Below are 14218 nucleotides of genomic sequence, written 5' to 3'. Positions count from 1 at the left end.
TTTCACGGCTCCGTCCGGAAGTTCAGGCCTTCCAAAAAGGCTTAGGCCGCTGTTGCCATGGTCACCAGCAAGTCTCGGCGCAACGGCCGACTCCCGAGGGGGTGGACTATACGGAGCCATACGGCACCCAGCATGCTTCGCGCCGAAGGTGACGGAAGTGAGTGTGCATTTCCGGCGGCAGGGAGGCCTGGTGTCCTGCTTTTGCTGTTCCTTGGAGCAACCGCGCGTTCCTTCTAACTGTCCCTTCACCCGGCTCTGCCATGAAGGACGTACCGGGCTTCTTACAGCAGAGCCAGAGCTCGGGGCCCGGCCATGCCGCTGTGTGGCACCGTCTTGAAGAACTCTACAACAAGAAGTGAGTGATGTGTGTAAGGAGAGGGTGAAGTGAATGAACGTATGCATGGGCAGTGCGGGGCGGGGGTGGTGATCTTTAGTAGTTGCTGAGTGGCGCTCTGTGCTTAACTGGGGGAGACGGGTGTCATTCTTGAACGGTCCTCACTACATTTACTTTAGCGGTGGGATTTAATCAGTGGTTTCTGCTGGGCTTTTCGCCATCTTCTATGTGGGTAACGAGTCTTGCTTGCTCATCTTTGCCACTTCTGGCAAATTCGAAGAGTGTTTGCAGTGTTAAAAATGATATTCAGAACAAGCTAATGACGCATGCCTCTCTCTCTCTGAAGTTGTGTAGATGGGCTTTGCTCTTGTCTGACCTCTTAAATCAATGTGCTGCTTGCATTAGACCAACCTGGGGGTAAAACATTTGCTTTGAGATACCTGACAATTTCTAGTGATTGCCATAAGAGTTCGCTGTGCAATGCATTATTGGATAAACCCACATTTTTGAGAGTGTGATGTGGCCTTCTGGCTGTTGTACTCCCTTGCTGTTTGTCATTGTGTAAACCCAGTACTTGTGAAATCAACTCCTGGTGCCAGTGATGCTGTGTCTAGTGCTTCCCCATCAGCCCATAAAGCAGTTTATTCAAAAGTTTAGACCATAGTTGAAATATCTATTCTTCAGTAATTTTAGAATATCTTCCAAACATCTGAACACAGAATCTTTCCCACCCTGTCCTTTCATAATAACAACAGAATGTAATCTTTTCTCTTTAATTTTCCTCAAAATGTTAGATTAGATATGGGTATAAATATGTAGCCTTGTTGCTCTGGCTTTAAGACAGCGTTTTACTGTTAGTGGTGGGGCCATCAGAAGAAGGGGGGGCATCAGCACAGTACCTTTCTGTTGTACATGTATCCAATTCATTTGAGAATTTCCTGATCAGGGAACATGTATTCTACAGTTTGTCATTTGTATTGATTCCTGTGAACTGCTTTCAAAACCATTTGGCTGAAAAGCTAACAATAAATGTGTTAAATACATTGTTAAAATTATTCAATTGAAAAATGGAGGGGTGTCTGCTTCTTTGAAGAGCTTGCATAAAATATTGCACAATACTATGAAGTCTGAGAGTTAAAAATCACATTTCTACACATGGAAGTACGTGCTTGCTTATTTCATGTCTATTTTGTTATTTTTTGTTTAAAGTGATATATTCCTGTTGCAGGCTTGTTGAAACCAGACTTGTAGCTGGTTAAGGATGTTTAGACTCACTCTTAGCATTTCATGCTGATCCTTTGACATAGAGGGATTTGCATCCCTTTGAGTATCTAAGGCTGTTGGTCCTGTTTTCCTCTGTGTATATATTTGTCATTTGACTAACTTCTTCCATCGGTGCATATGCATGTTTTTGCAGACTTTGGCACCAACTAACTCTGCAGGTTCTGGACTTTGTACAAGACCCCTGCTTTGCCCAAGGAGATGGACTTATCAAGGTAGACATCCTCCTTTATCAAGTATTATAATCATGATAATGTCAGGTTGTATTCTGAGCATTGTCATTCACCAAGTGCTTTGGAATTGTAAGTTAAAAAACATGAATAAAATACCTAGATAATCGTCAGTGAAATCAAGTAAATCTGTATTCTTGATCTTTTGTGTATGCTAACATTGCTACTGATAAGGCATCGTATTGTGACAACTCTGCCTAGCATGTAGTTTCATATAAATTCATAAGTATACATCTTAATCCTTAATGTGATTTATTTTAAAGCAAGTTTGGCTTTTAAAAGCTTGAATCCTCTAAGCGGCTTTAACTTTAATTAAACTTCAGTGTGTATTGTCGAAGGCTTTCACGGCCGGAGAACAATGGTTGTTGTGGGTTTTCCGGGCTGTATTGCCGTGGTCTTGGCATTGTAGTTCCTGACGTTTCGCCAGCAGCTGTGGCTGGCATCTTCAGAGGTGTAGCACCAAAAGACAGAGATCTCACACTGAGAGATCTCTGTCTTTTGGTGCTACACCTCTGAAGATGCCAGCCACAGCTGCTGGCGAAACGTCAGGAACTACAATGCCAAGACCACGGCAATACAGCCCGGAAAACCCACAACAACCATCAAACTTCATTGTGCTTATAATCACAGTTCTTGAGACAATGGTGAGAGGAATTCTGTTCTGAATATATAATGCTGGTGCTTTACATTGATGATATGAAATGTGCTGTAATATCAATTATAGTGGAATTACAAATGCCCAGGGAATGTGCTATTGTAAATGTTTCTTGCCATCTGTGGGCTTGGATCATTTACAGAAGCCAGAAGTTTGGGAGACTAATCTTGTAATATCTTTAGAGTCAGAACAGGTGGGCTTTGAATGTATTTTTACAATTGTCCAGTCAAATTCAGTGGGGCACATTGTGAAGTCACCTTCAAGAAGGATGCACTATATTTTCCCAGATTCTGCATTTTATACTTTTTTAGCAATGAGCTAAAAACTATTGCCAGTGTAAAAAAAGTCCTGTATATACAGATGACCAAGTTATTTGTTATCCAAAATAAATATGTTATGTTGTCTTAAAGTGTCTCTTTTTTTTAATTACAGCTTTATGAAAATTTCATCAGTGAATTTGAACACAGGTAAAGCTTCTAGGATGGGTTAATACTAATCTTAAAAATGTAAACTTTAAAATTAAATGTAATCTTCGAAGTACCTTTATAAGATGAGTTGTTCTTCTGTATTGTAGGGTGAACCCTTTGTCCCTTGTAGAGATCATTCTTCATGTAGTGCGACAGATGACAGGTAAATACCTTTTTTCATTCCTTCATAGCTATCTCTTTCAGAAAGCACGTGGATGAGGCCATCACCAATAAAGCCTTTAGTGGAGGAGAACATTAGCTAGAGACCTGTTTCTGATCTCTTCCCAAGGATGATTGCGAAAGGAAAAATTGTTCAAAAAGTCCTCAGTATTAAGACTTTTAGATTAATATGTCCCATTGGATTCTTAATGTGACTTTTTGCTTACCCTTTTTAGATCCTAATGTGGCCCTAACATTTCTGGAAAAGACTAGAGAAAAGGTATGTGTACTTTGTAACAGATATTACATACATATACAGTATATAGTCCATTACAGTGGACCGGTTTTCTGTACTTCTGCTATGTTGGACAACAATCTGCATTCCTATATCACTAAGAAAATGACTAAGGATAAGAGTAAGGTCAAACACATGATCAAGTTAAGCCAAGGTTGTTTATGCTGTAGCAGTTTGTCTAGCTGGAACAATAATTTTCTGTGCTATGTAATCTGTTTTGTGGCTACAGGTGAAAAGCAGTGATGAAGCTGTGATTCTTTGTAAAACTGCAATTGGTGCTTTGAAATTAAATATTGGTGATCTACAAGTTACAAAGGTGAATCATTTGTCACTATTAATGTAATATTTGCTGTGTATTCTTTTATGAATCATCTTAGGATTTTTGTGCATATTAGTTTTTTGTGTCTCTTTCCCTTATGGTGCTCGTGTATGTTCTTAAGTATTGAATTCTGTGGAAAAGTCCTTTTGATTCCTGTTCAGCTTTGAGGTGTTTTAATGAAAATGCAATATAACTTAGAATATTGATAGTATTGGCTTTCCTGACAGGTGTATACATTAAGCATTCAACAAAATGCTTGTGAATGTGACAAACAAGCTGATCCATTTTCTTCAGGTGGCTAGAAAGCCTAACAGGTTTTTAAGATACTTAGCTGTTTTCTTTTCCTCTCATGTCTTTTCATCCCTCAGCACATTTCAGTATCACAATCCATTGGCCCTTACAAAATGTTGATCTTAGTACTGAAATGTCCTTTGTATAACCAAAGGATTCTAATAACTATGCCTGGTAGAAGCTGTATTCTATTGCTAATCAGCTGTTTGTGATAGATGTAGGGGTCTGGTGACACTCTGGCAGTCAGCTGAGGAGAAAGGAGGTGGAACTGTTGGAGAATCTAACTAAAAAGATAGGAATTGGTTTCATGGTGGAGTTAGGAGTGGCTTGTTTTAAAATTATATGCTGTAAGTAGTCATGGATCTCTGTACAAAAGTTATAGATATGTTTCTGCAGGGAAGTCAAAGACTTTCAGTAGAGCAAGTCCTGTTGCCAACAGAATAAAAAGGCTGGATGTACTCTGATCCTTGCATTAATCTGATTTGCATTGCATTTGGATTCCTTTCAAATACTGCTGAGAATTACGTTGAGAGGTGTTGGAGGAGATTCTTTAGCCAGTGCTTAAACTTTTGAGAGATATAATCATAAGGATGGTTAGGTAGATATATATATAAAATATCTCTGGGAGTTAAGAATAGATGTCTCTTTTTTTCTTTAGGAGACCATTGAGGAAGTTGAGGAGATGCTGAATAACCTTCCTGGTGTGACATCTGTTCACAGTCGCTTCTATGATCTCTCCAGCAAGTATTACCAGACAATTGGGAATCATGCCTCTTACTATAAGGATGCATTACGGTTCCTGGGATGTATAGATGTCAAAGATCTGCCAGGTAATTGTATCTTTCTTTTCTTAGTTGAACATATTGCAGTTGTTGTGCTTATGAAGATCTTTGTTTGTGGGGCTGAATTCCTGAGTTGATAAGGCAATCTACCCTGATAGAACAAGGTAGGAAGTGTGATGAAGGGGTGCTTTGTGTAGCTACTAAGTGTAAAACCATTTCTCAGTATAACACTGTTCTGCCATGACCTGGATAGCCCAGGCAAGCCCGACCTCATCAGTTCTTGGGAGCTAAGCAGGATTGGCCTTGGTTAGTAATTGGATGGGAGACCTCCAACAAATACCAGGGTTGCAGGGGCACATAATGGCAAACCACCTCTGTTAGTCTCTTGCCATGAAAGCCCCATCAGGGGTTACCATAAGTCAGCCATGACACGACAGCACTCTCCACCACCAATACTGTTCTATCTTTCATGTAACACAGCTTGGAAATCTAAGGAATGTGAAGATTCGTAAGGTAGAGGTACTCTAGGTAAAACCTGTGTTTGTAAAAAGTGAGGTTCCTTGGCAGCTCTCTTCTGTCCCCATCTCATTACTTTCTTATGACTATTACTGCTTCCTATTACCTCCATTCTCAGTTCCTGGACCTTTCCTTTCGATACTCCATTATGTGACAGAATGTCCTAAAACACCTGAATAGCTGAACTGTGAACATGCAATAAATTGTGCAAAATAAGCAAATATGTGAAATTATATAGTATCCCCCCCAATCTTGACAGATGAATTTGGCACTTCTGTGAATAGAAATCTTGTAGTCTGTTCTTTTGTAGAATATAGAGGAACACATGTTTATGTATGTCATAATATAACATACACATGAACAAAACAGATACTGTTAGTGCCAACATCTGATTTCAAGTTGCATGGGTGCTTCTTAGTGAAGCACCCATGCAAAGGAGATGCACCCATGCAAAGGAGATGCTAAAATAGAGGAACAACTATAGTATTGTCACTTGAGCAAGATGGTTCTTCCTTTTCAGTGGCTGACCAGCAAGAGAGAGCCTTTACTTTAGGGTTAGCAGGGCTCCTGGGTGAAGGAGTCTATAATTTTGGGGAACTGGTAAGTTCAGTCTTTTTAATTAAAACATTGGGGTGAAGGGGGATGGCTGTTACTGTCTCAGTAACATCCTGCTTGATTCCCTTCCTTAGCTTATGCACCCTGTACTGGAGTCTTTGAGGAGCACTGATAGGCAGTGGCTGATTGATACGCTCTATGCCTTCAACAGTGGCAATGTGGAAAAATTCCAGGCTTTGAAGTCAGCATGGGGCCAGCAGGTAAGTGGATGTTGTGGCTTGAAGGCACTCTAAGCAAGTTCCTTTACTATTATATATAACACAAAGACAGAACAATTGTTTTCTTGATTTATACCATTCTGTTAATACAGCTGACTTTTTAACACTTGCCCTGATCACTTTGGTCATTCTTTGTACTTATTTAAATTTTCTGCAACAGCAGGATGTAAGAACCTCATTAGTTTGGCCTGTATATTTAATTCAGGCCTACACAAACTGTGACCAACCAAACCAAGTACTACTCACCAAGGGGCTTAAACCTTTAGTTTTTGCTGATGGCTCAAGACTGTAAAATCAAACGGACATTGTCAAGCAGTTGGAAGGCCTCTGTACTCAGCTGGTAGGCTGTATTTTGTTTATTATGCAGACATCCTCTGTTTGCGGTTACCTGAAAGCTGATATCCTAATGAAATCCTTTTCAGTATTACACTTGACATTCCTCTTTCAATGGACTTTGAGTTGATGTGCTTGAAAAACTGCATTTAAAAGTAAGATATCTCTGTCATAACCAGTAGTCCATCTAGCCCAGTATCCCATTTCACACAGTGGCCAACCAGTTGCCCTGGAGGGCCAGTGAACAGCGTATAGAGTCCAAGCCTGCCCTCTGATGTTTCCTCCTGGCACTGGTTTCAGAGGTTTACTGCCTCTGAATGGAGGTTCCCTTTAACTTGCCATGGCTAGTAGCCACGGAAGACGGTTCCTCCATGAATCTCTCTTAAACCTTTTTAAAGCCATCTTGCTTGTGGCCATCATTACATTCCTGGAAGTAAATTCCATAATTCAGTTGCTCATTGACTAAAGTATTTTCTTTTGTCTATCCTGTACCTGTTGCCCATCAACTTCATCTCATGCCCCTGAGTTCTTGTATTATAGTAAAGAGAAAAAACTCTCATATGAATGTCAGGCCTTGGTTTCCTAGCACAGAACAATTGAAATTATTAGTGCTTTCTTGTGTTCTGGGAAGTGGGGGAGATATGTGGCATGTGTCTTGCTAAATTAAAAAGAATGGGAAATACAAAAGAAGCTGTTTGAATAACTCTGTGCTGTTATGTTCTACAGCCAGACCTGGCAGCAAATGAAACTCTCCTCCTACAGAAGATTCAGCTGCTGTGCCTCATGGAGGTGAGTCAGTAGCAGAAATTTAACTACTACGACCCACCTATATCGTTTTGACATAAAATCTGTATGAATTGTGAATTTAGAAATGTGTTTTCATTTTAGGTCTTTTGAGTATCTAATGAGTGGCTGGATGTGGATTTATTTTTCTGGATTCTTCACGCTACTAAAAGAATTATAAAAAGCAAGTGCTGGACTTGCATAACTGTCCTCTAAACACTTGTCTGTCATATTTATGATGATAGTAGATACACTTTCTTAATATTATGAGACAAAAGGAATTGCTGCATTGCATATAGTCATTCCATTGTGGCTGAAATAACTGAATGGGTAATCTAAATTGGAATCCTACATCTGTACAAAGAACACTGCTTAGTAGCCCGGTGGCATACAGTGCTTGTTATCCTAGCATATACATGATTGAGCTTAATCTAACTGATCTTATTGAAGGTCCTGTTTTTGGAAGTGCTGCTTTTTCCTTATGTAAGTCAGTCTTACGTCTTAACATTTTTGCTATCCAAAGCTTACCGAAACCATCCTGATGCTGTGGTGGAGTGCCTTGGGCATTAAACCAGGTGAATTAAACCAGGTGCTTATGCAGGATTGCACTTTGGCATCAACTGAATCCATTTTTTTTTTAAACTTGAGATTTGTTCAGCAAGCTGCTTTTTTCACATCCCTATCCCTCAGTAGTGGCTGACCTTTTAAAGAAACATGCCCTGCTATGAAAAAATCTATCTTATTTGCAAATCAGTTCTTTCACAGAGGCTGGTAAGGATTGTCTTGAATCTCCTACCAAGCATCTCCTCCTCTCTCCTACCTTGTTACTCACTATGTGATAGCAGCTGAGAGTCAAGGCACCTGGGAGGATTGAGAGTTTTTGCAGAATCACACCTTTCCTTGATGGAATTCCTCCATAGTTCCCCAAGACCACTGGCGAACGTCCACCACCCATGCAGGAGCTCATAAAGTGTGACGCAGGTCATTATGTAAGAGCCAAGCCCTGTGCTTAAAATGCTGAATTTTAATATTTATACCCGCCATTTGAGAAATTTTATTGCACATGGAATAATGTTTTCAATGTTTAAATGTTTGTTTATACTGTTTTTATTGTTTTAAACTGTATGTTATAAATTGTATGTTGTTACACCGCCCTGAGCCCGTCCAACGGGGAGGGCGGTCTAGAAATGTAATAAATAAATAGTGTGACTGAGCAGCTAGGTGATGGGTAAGAACTGTATGCACTCTCACTCTGATCAACAAACCTTTATTTACATCATTCTACAAAGTCCCAACACAGATGAACAGAAATCTGTCAGCATACAAGGAAAAATAAAGATCTAAAGAAATATACTTACAGAGAAGGTTGCTAACCTAACGCAGGCATCCCCCCAGTATGGGGGGCAGGGGGATATGTATTGTGTGTGTGTATATATGTATAGTATATGTATATGCATAATGAGCATGCATGTGGTGCTCTTTCTCTCCCTCCCTCCTGTTGTACACCCTTTTCCAGACTGACAAGCTGCTTTTATCTCTTTCATTCTTGGTTACCTCCATGGCTGGTAAATAATAATCTGATCCTTGAAGGAGCCAACCAAAATCCAATTAGCCTGCCAGGGCAGGCAGGTCTTATATCTGTGAGTTTTATAGCTTTAATCTGAAGATACGACCATTTGTCATTCCTGCTTCTGGCTGCAGGCTCTGTCAGTCCTGCTGTGGCTGCAGACACTGCCTCTTTTCCTGTAGTTGATCACTATGTAATCCCCTCCTGGGTCTAATGTAAGGTGGTTTATGATTTTGTGTCCCACAAGTGGGTGCATTTTCTTAGCAGAAATGACCTTTCATTTATGACAAGGATAAGTAAAATAGGTTTTCTACTGATGTTTTTAGAGTGTGTTTCCTTCAGGTTAAGTTAGCCTTAACTTTCATTTTACTTGATTGCAGATGACTTTCACTCGACCAGCTAATCACAGGCAACTCACTTTTGAGGAGATTGCTAAGAGTGCCAAAGTCACTGTGAATGAGGTGAGTTGCTCTGTGAACTAATAAATGATGAAGCCAAGTATCCTGAGCTTTGGTTGGCTGTCTTCATTCACAATTGAAAAGCTTGAGGTGTGTAGGCCAACTCATTTCAGGTTGGTGAACAGCTTCCTGGCAAGTAGAGACCATTGCCTCAGTCTGTTCTAATTAACTGTTTTATTTTGAGTTCTAACAAATGCTTAGGCTGCTCAGTTGTACAGAGATTTGCCTGGGAACAGCTGAGAATTTTTTGAATAAAGTGCAAAGTGCAAATAAATAAATATACAGTTTACAATAAATACTATCGGGTCTTATAATTCTTTTGTCCAGACACACAGTAAATATAATCAAAATTCCTAATTTTACTATCAAAATCGTTATGAGAAAATTCAAATGTCCATCAAAATTGTCATAAGGTGCCACAATGGGAACACAGTGGGAACTTCGGCAACGTGCAGCAAACTTTGGCAGCGTGCAGCAAACAGCCGGAGAATCCTGATAAAGATGATGGGCGACCCCAGTCCAAACTGAAGAATAGTCCAAACGTGCCGACGGGATTATGTGTGCATATTATACAATTCCCGTTTCGTATTGATCATACTTCTTCCTGGGCACAATTAATCATGGACTGTGAACAAAAATACAGCATAAGGGAATTTATGACACATACATGAATAATTCCCCCCGGGAGCCAGACTCCGGAGTTTGAAAATCCACCTAGTTTCAAGTTGCAGAAGCCTCCTAGGGCTATCTTTCGAGTGTTCATGAAGATCAGGATACAGGAACATGTGTCTAGAATCCGTAACCAAGTTAGAGAGGCACCATTGGTCCAACATTGTTTGAACTGCCAACATAACCCTAAAGATGTCAGAATAACAGTTGTGGATATGATTCACGAACACTCGAAAGATAGCCCTAGGAGGCTTCTGCAACTTGAAACTAGGTGGATTTTCAAACTCCGGAGTCTGGCTCCCGGGGGGCTCAATAATGAGATAGATTACTCGTGTTTTTTAGGATAACAGACCTAAACATAACAAGTTACTTTGTCTTCCTCTACTGGATTGCTACTTCCAATCATGAGGTGTAGAGCTGTTCATTTGCTTTACTGGTGGGTCTCTTTAAGATTTCTGTCTGGTTGGTTGTATGTAAGTTGTGTTGCCCTTTGAGCTGTCACTTAATTGATGCAATTGTGTTCATTACTTAATTGATGTAATTACCTTTATCTAAATTGTAAAGATATAATGAAGGGGGTCCCCTTCTCTGTATGATTTTTGTCCGTTGTATCACAGTCATGATTTGAGGTCGTTACGCATTGAAGTTGGGAAGGAAATTTATTAGCAGCTAGATCGGAGCAACCTATGAGCTGGTGACCAGTGAGTAGATGGGATAAAGGCATAGAATGGAATTATTCATGTATGTGTCATAAATTCCCTTATGCTGTATTTTTGTTCACAGTCCCTGATTAATTGTGCCCAGGAAGAAGTATGATCAATACGAAACGGGAATTGTATAATATGCACACATAATCCCGTCGGCACGTTTGGACTATTCTTCAGTTTGGACTGGGGTCGCCCATCATCTTTATCAGGATTCTCCGGCTGTTTGCTGCACGCTGCCAAAGTTTGCTGCACGTTGTCGAAGTTCCCACTGTGTTCCCATTGTGGCACCTTATGACAATTTTGATGGACATTTGAATTTTCTCATAACGATTTTGATAGTAAAATTAGGAATTTTGATTATATTTATTGTGTGTCTGGACAAAAGAATTATAAGACCTGATAGTATTTATTGTATACTGTATATTTATTTATTTGCACTTTACACTTTAGCACTTAATATAAAGAATTGTTAATTTGCTACGTATTCCCGGAATTGTTGTCTACAGTTTCTCACTATCCGGGTGGTTTCCCTTGGCTTGTCTGAGAATTTTTTGAAGCCAGCATATGCTATTATTTTCTTCCGTTGCAGGTGGAGCTGCTAGTGATGAAGGCACTTTCAGTGGGTTTAGTAAAGGGCAGTATTGATGAAGTGGATAAAAGAGTTCACATGACATGGGTCCAACCACGGGTGTTGGATTTACAACAGGTAATCAGCTGAAATCTTAAATGCAACATCCCTTTTTTCGGGTTATCCTGGAGTCATAGAAAGATTTTAACTCTGGGTGGGGAAGAGAAGAATGAGCATTGGTAAAACATTCCTTTTCCATATCAATTAATCTGTGTTTTATGTGGCTTGATTTTTAAAGCAGAAAAACCATGTAAGCTCTTTGCTGAGCTGACAAATAATCGAGTTTGATTCCCTATACCTTTTTACTTAATTATCATATCTCCAGAGCTATATAAGATAAATATCTTGTTACCAAGATGAGAGGAATTTCAGAAAATAACACCACTGGGAGACAGGCTGCATGTTAATTTCTCTAACAGTGTTAGCTGTTCCAGGAAATGTTCTGATAGAGTTTCCGTTCTTGCCTTTATAATTTTTACAACCCGTTAACTTCGGTGTTTCCCAATTTCTAAAGTGCTTGTGGATTTGCTTCCTAGATAAAGGGCATGAAAAATCATCTGGAGTTCTGGTACGCAGATGTGAAGAGCATGGAGCTGTTGGTAGAGCACCAAGCCCACGATATCCTAACATAAAGGAACTTGCACTGGCTGAAAAAATACCTTGTACTGTTGCTGAAACTGGCAGTGCCCTGACCACTGACTCTGTACTGAATTCTATTAAAAGGGGGCTAGGGGAGGAGGGGAAGAACTTCTTTTCTGATACTTGTACAGAGGACTAAGTGGCATTTGCTGTATAACCCTTTGGTGCTTGGAGTCGGGAATTCCCTCCTATGTGCTAACATTGAAGTAGTGCTCACCAGGGGAGCTCCCATCCTGCTGTCACCAAAGGGGGGATAAGGGCTCCATAATGGTGGGTTTAATCAGTCTTGGTTTAGGGCTGTTGTAATGGAGGATGTTGGGGGTGGGAGCTCTGTGCTAGGGGTGGAGGTTACTATCTCAGAAATGAGCTGGCAGCAAAACTTCCATTTTGCACTTGGCATGCAAGAGGGAAGGGCCACCCACCCCCAACCATTGTCAGGCATTCCTGATGGGCTTGGGGGGAGAGCATGACCTCCCTGGAATCTTTTCCCCATTATGAGCCCAAAGGCAGCATAACTGAGAACAAACACCTCTTTCCCCTAGCCCCCACCCCACCTATTTTGCAGCAGAGGAAGCTTGACCCCATCAATGAGTTTTCCAAGAATAAAATAATAAATTTCGTGGATTTGTTTTTATATCCTCCTTGGATTTGCTCTTGTCTTTTATGAACATTTTATCCTGAAGTATGATGCAGTAAAAAAGAACTGCTGGAATAAAACTTCTCTGCCTTCCTTCATTGTGCAGTTCTGTTGGTGTGGTTTAATGCTGAGATGTGGATTTAGCAGCAGTCCTATTTAAGTGGTAGCTGATCAGGCCCCCAAACCTTCATTGGCTAGGCATTTGTCTCAATAGAGTTTTGGAAATTATTGCTGATGACATCATGTCTTACCAGGAGGACATAATTCTGGTCTTGGTGCTTCTTCCCAATCTTTTCCTATAATGAATGACTTAGGATTTCATAATGTTCTGAAGTCTACAAATACGTTGATTTAAGATGATCTCCAATAAGCTCTAAAACAGTATTTATCAGACTAGCAACAAAGCCCGTTGTGGGAAAAAATACAGTGGGCTCTAGAAAGGGGAAGGCAGGCAAGTAGGCATTCCCTCCTCCTCCGTCACTGATCCTGCTCGGATGAATGCAGGGGGGTGGACATGGCCACCTCTTCTGCACCTGATCCCAGCCGAGTGAAGGGGGGTGGGCATTGCCACATGATCTGCGCCTGATTCTGGCCGGGTGAATGGGGGTGGGGGGTGGGGGGGCATCGCTTCCTGCTCCGCATCTGATCCTGGCTGGTTGACTGCAGGGTGTGGGCATTGCCACCTGCTCCGCTCCTGATCGTGGCCGGGTGAAGGGGGGAGCGGGCATTGCCACCTGCTTTGCTCCTGATCTGAGCTGGGTGAAGAGGGGATGGGCATTTCTACTTGCTCCGCTCCTGATCCCAGCTGGGTGATGGTGGAGGGGGGGCATTGCCACTTACTCCACTCTTGATCCCAGCTGCGTGAAGGTGGAGGGCAGGTATTGCCTCCTGCTCCGTGCCTGATCCCAGCTGGGTAAAGGGTGGGCAAGCATTGTCACCTGCTCTGTGCCTAATCCCAGCTGGGTGAAGGCAGCAGGTGTGCATTGCCACCTGCTCCTGATTGCAGCTGGGTGAAGGCGGGGGCAGGCATTGCCACCTGTTCTGCTCTGGATCCCAGCTGTGTGAAGGCGGGGGCAGGCATTGCTGCCTGCTCTGCGACTGATTTCGGCCTGGGCTTCCCACCACAGCACCCTCTCTGGAGGTCTGCCTCCATCTGGGCTTCCCTCCATAGCAGCGCCCTCTGGAGATGCACCAGGGTAGGAAGTGAGTTGTCTTGAATACGCTTAGTCTTTTATATAGTAGGATTCCTTTCCAGTGGGGGAGAGAGACCGCAGTAAGCTCTAGGAGGAGGCAGCATCATAGCCCTGTTCATTTCAGCTGAGTTGTAGCTAAAAGCAATAACTGGTGGGATACTGAAGGTCACTATGCTCAATATTTCACTCTCAATAGCTATAGCTTTTTCCTTTCAATATATTCTGTCACTGTAGATATGGATGGTTTGAATTTCTTATTGTCATGTCACTCTGTTTAGAGCTTCTCACTTCCACTAATTCAAGTGTATGAAGTATTATCAATGGTCAGTTTTAACAGCTGACAAAAGACTCAACTTGGAACTTGTGACTGCATCTCTGTCAAGAACTATATATAGAAAAGTATTGACTCTGCCCAGGGAGCACTTGTAAATAGTCATGAAAG

General features: G+C 41.4%; 1 protein-coding gene across 1 annotated transcript; it reads left to right on the top strand.

Moving 5' to 3' along the window:
• Window positions 1-45: 45 nt before the first annotated feature.
• On the top strand, window positions 46-12676 carry PSMD13 (proteasome 26S subunit, non-ATPase 13). The gene is made up of 13 exons (XM_054972652.1): window positions 46-355; window positions 1752-1830; window positions 2933-2967; window positions 3075-3130; window positions 3363-3406; window positions 3651-3737; window positions 4690-4861; window positions 5850-5929; window positions 6019-6144; window positions 7222-7284; window positions 9226-9306; window positions 11269-11385; window positions 11844-12676. The coding sequence occupies exons 1-13, from the start codon at window positions 261-263 to the stop codon at window positions 11937-11939; spliced, it is 1131 nt and encodes a 376-aa protein (XP_054828627.1). The 5' UTR covers window positions 46-260; the 3' UTR covers window positions 11940-12676.
• Window positions 12677-14218: the final 1542 nt, after the last annotated feature.

The sequence above is a fragment of the Eublepharis macularius genome, chromosome 2 (genome assembly GCF_028583425.1).
Source record: "Eublepharis macularius isolate TG4126 chromosome 2, MPM_Emac_v1.0, whole genome shotgun sequence".
In the NCBI taxonomy this organism is placed as follows: Eukaryota; Metazoa; Chordata; class Lepidosauria; order Squamata; family Eublepharidae; genus Eublepharis; species Eublepharis macularius.
This window is presented reverse-complemented; position numbering and strand designations above follow the sequence as displayed.

Bases quoted from the DNA above. Each gene is read 5' to 3' on its own strand.
- PSMD13 (XM_054972652.1), top strand. From the start codon at position 261: ATGAAGGACGTACCGGGCTTCTTACAGCAGAGCCAGAGCTCGGGGCCC. The intron at 3,738-4,689 runs GTGAATCATTTG...TTTTTTCTTTAG, and splicing joins GTGATCTACAAGTTACAAAG to GAGACCATTGAGGAAGTTGA. The intron at 4,862-5,849 runs GTAATTGTATCT...CTTCCTTTTCAG, and splicing joins AGATGTCAAAGATCTGCCAG to TGGCTGACCAGCAAGAGAGA.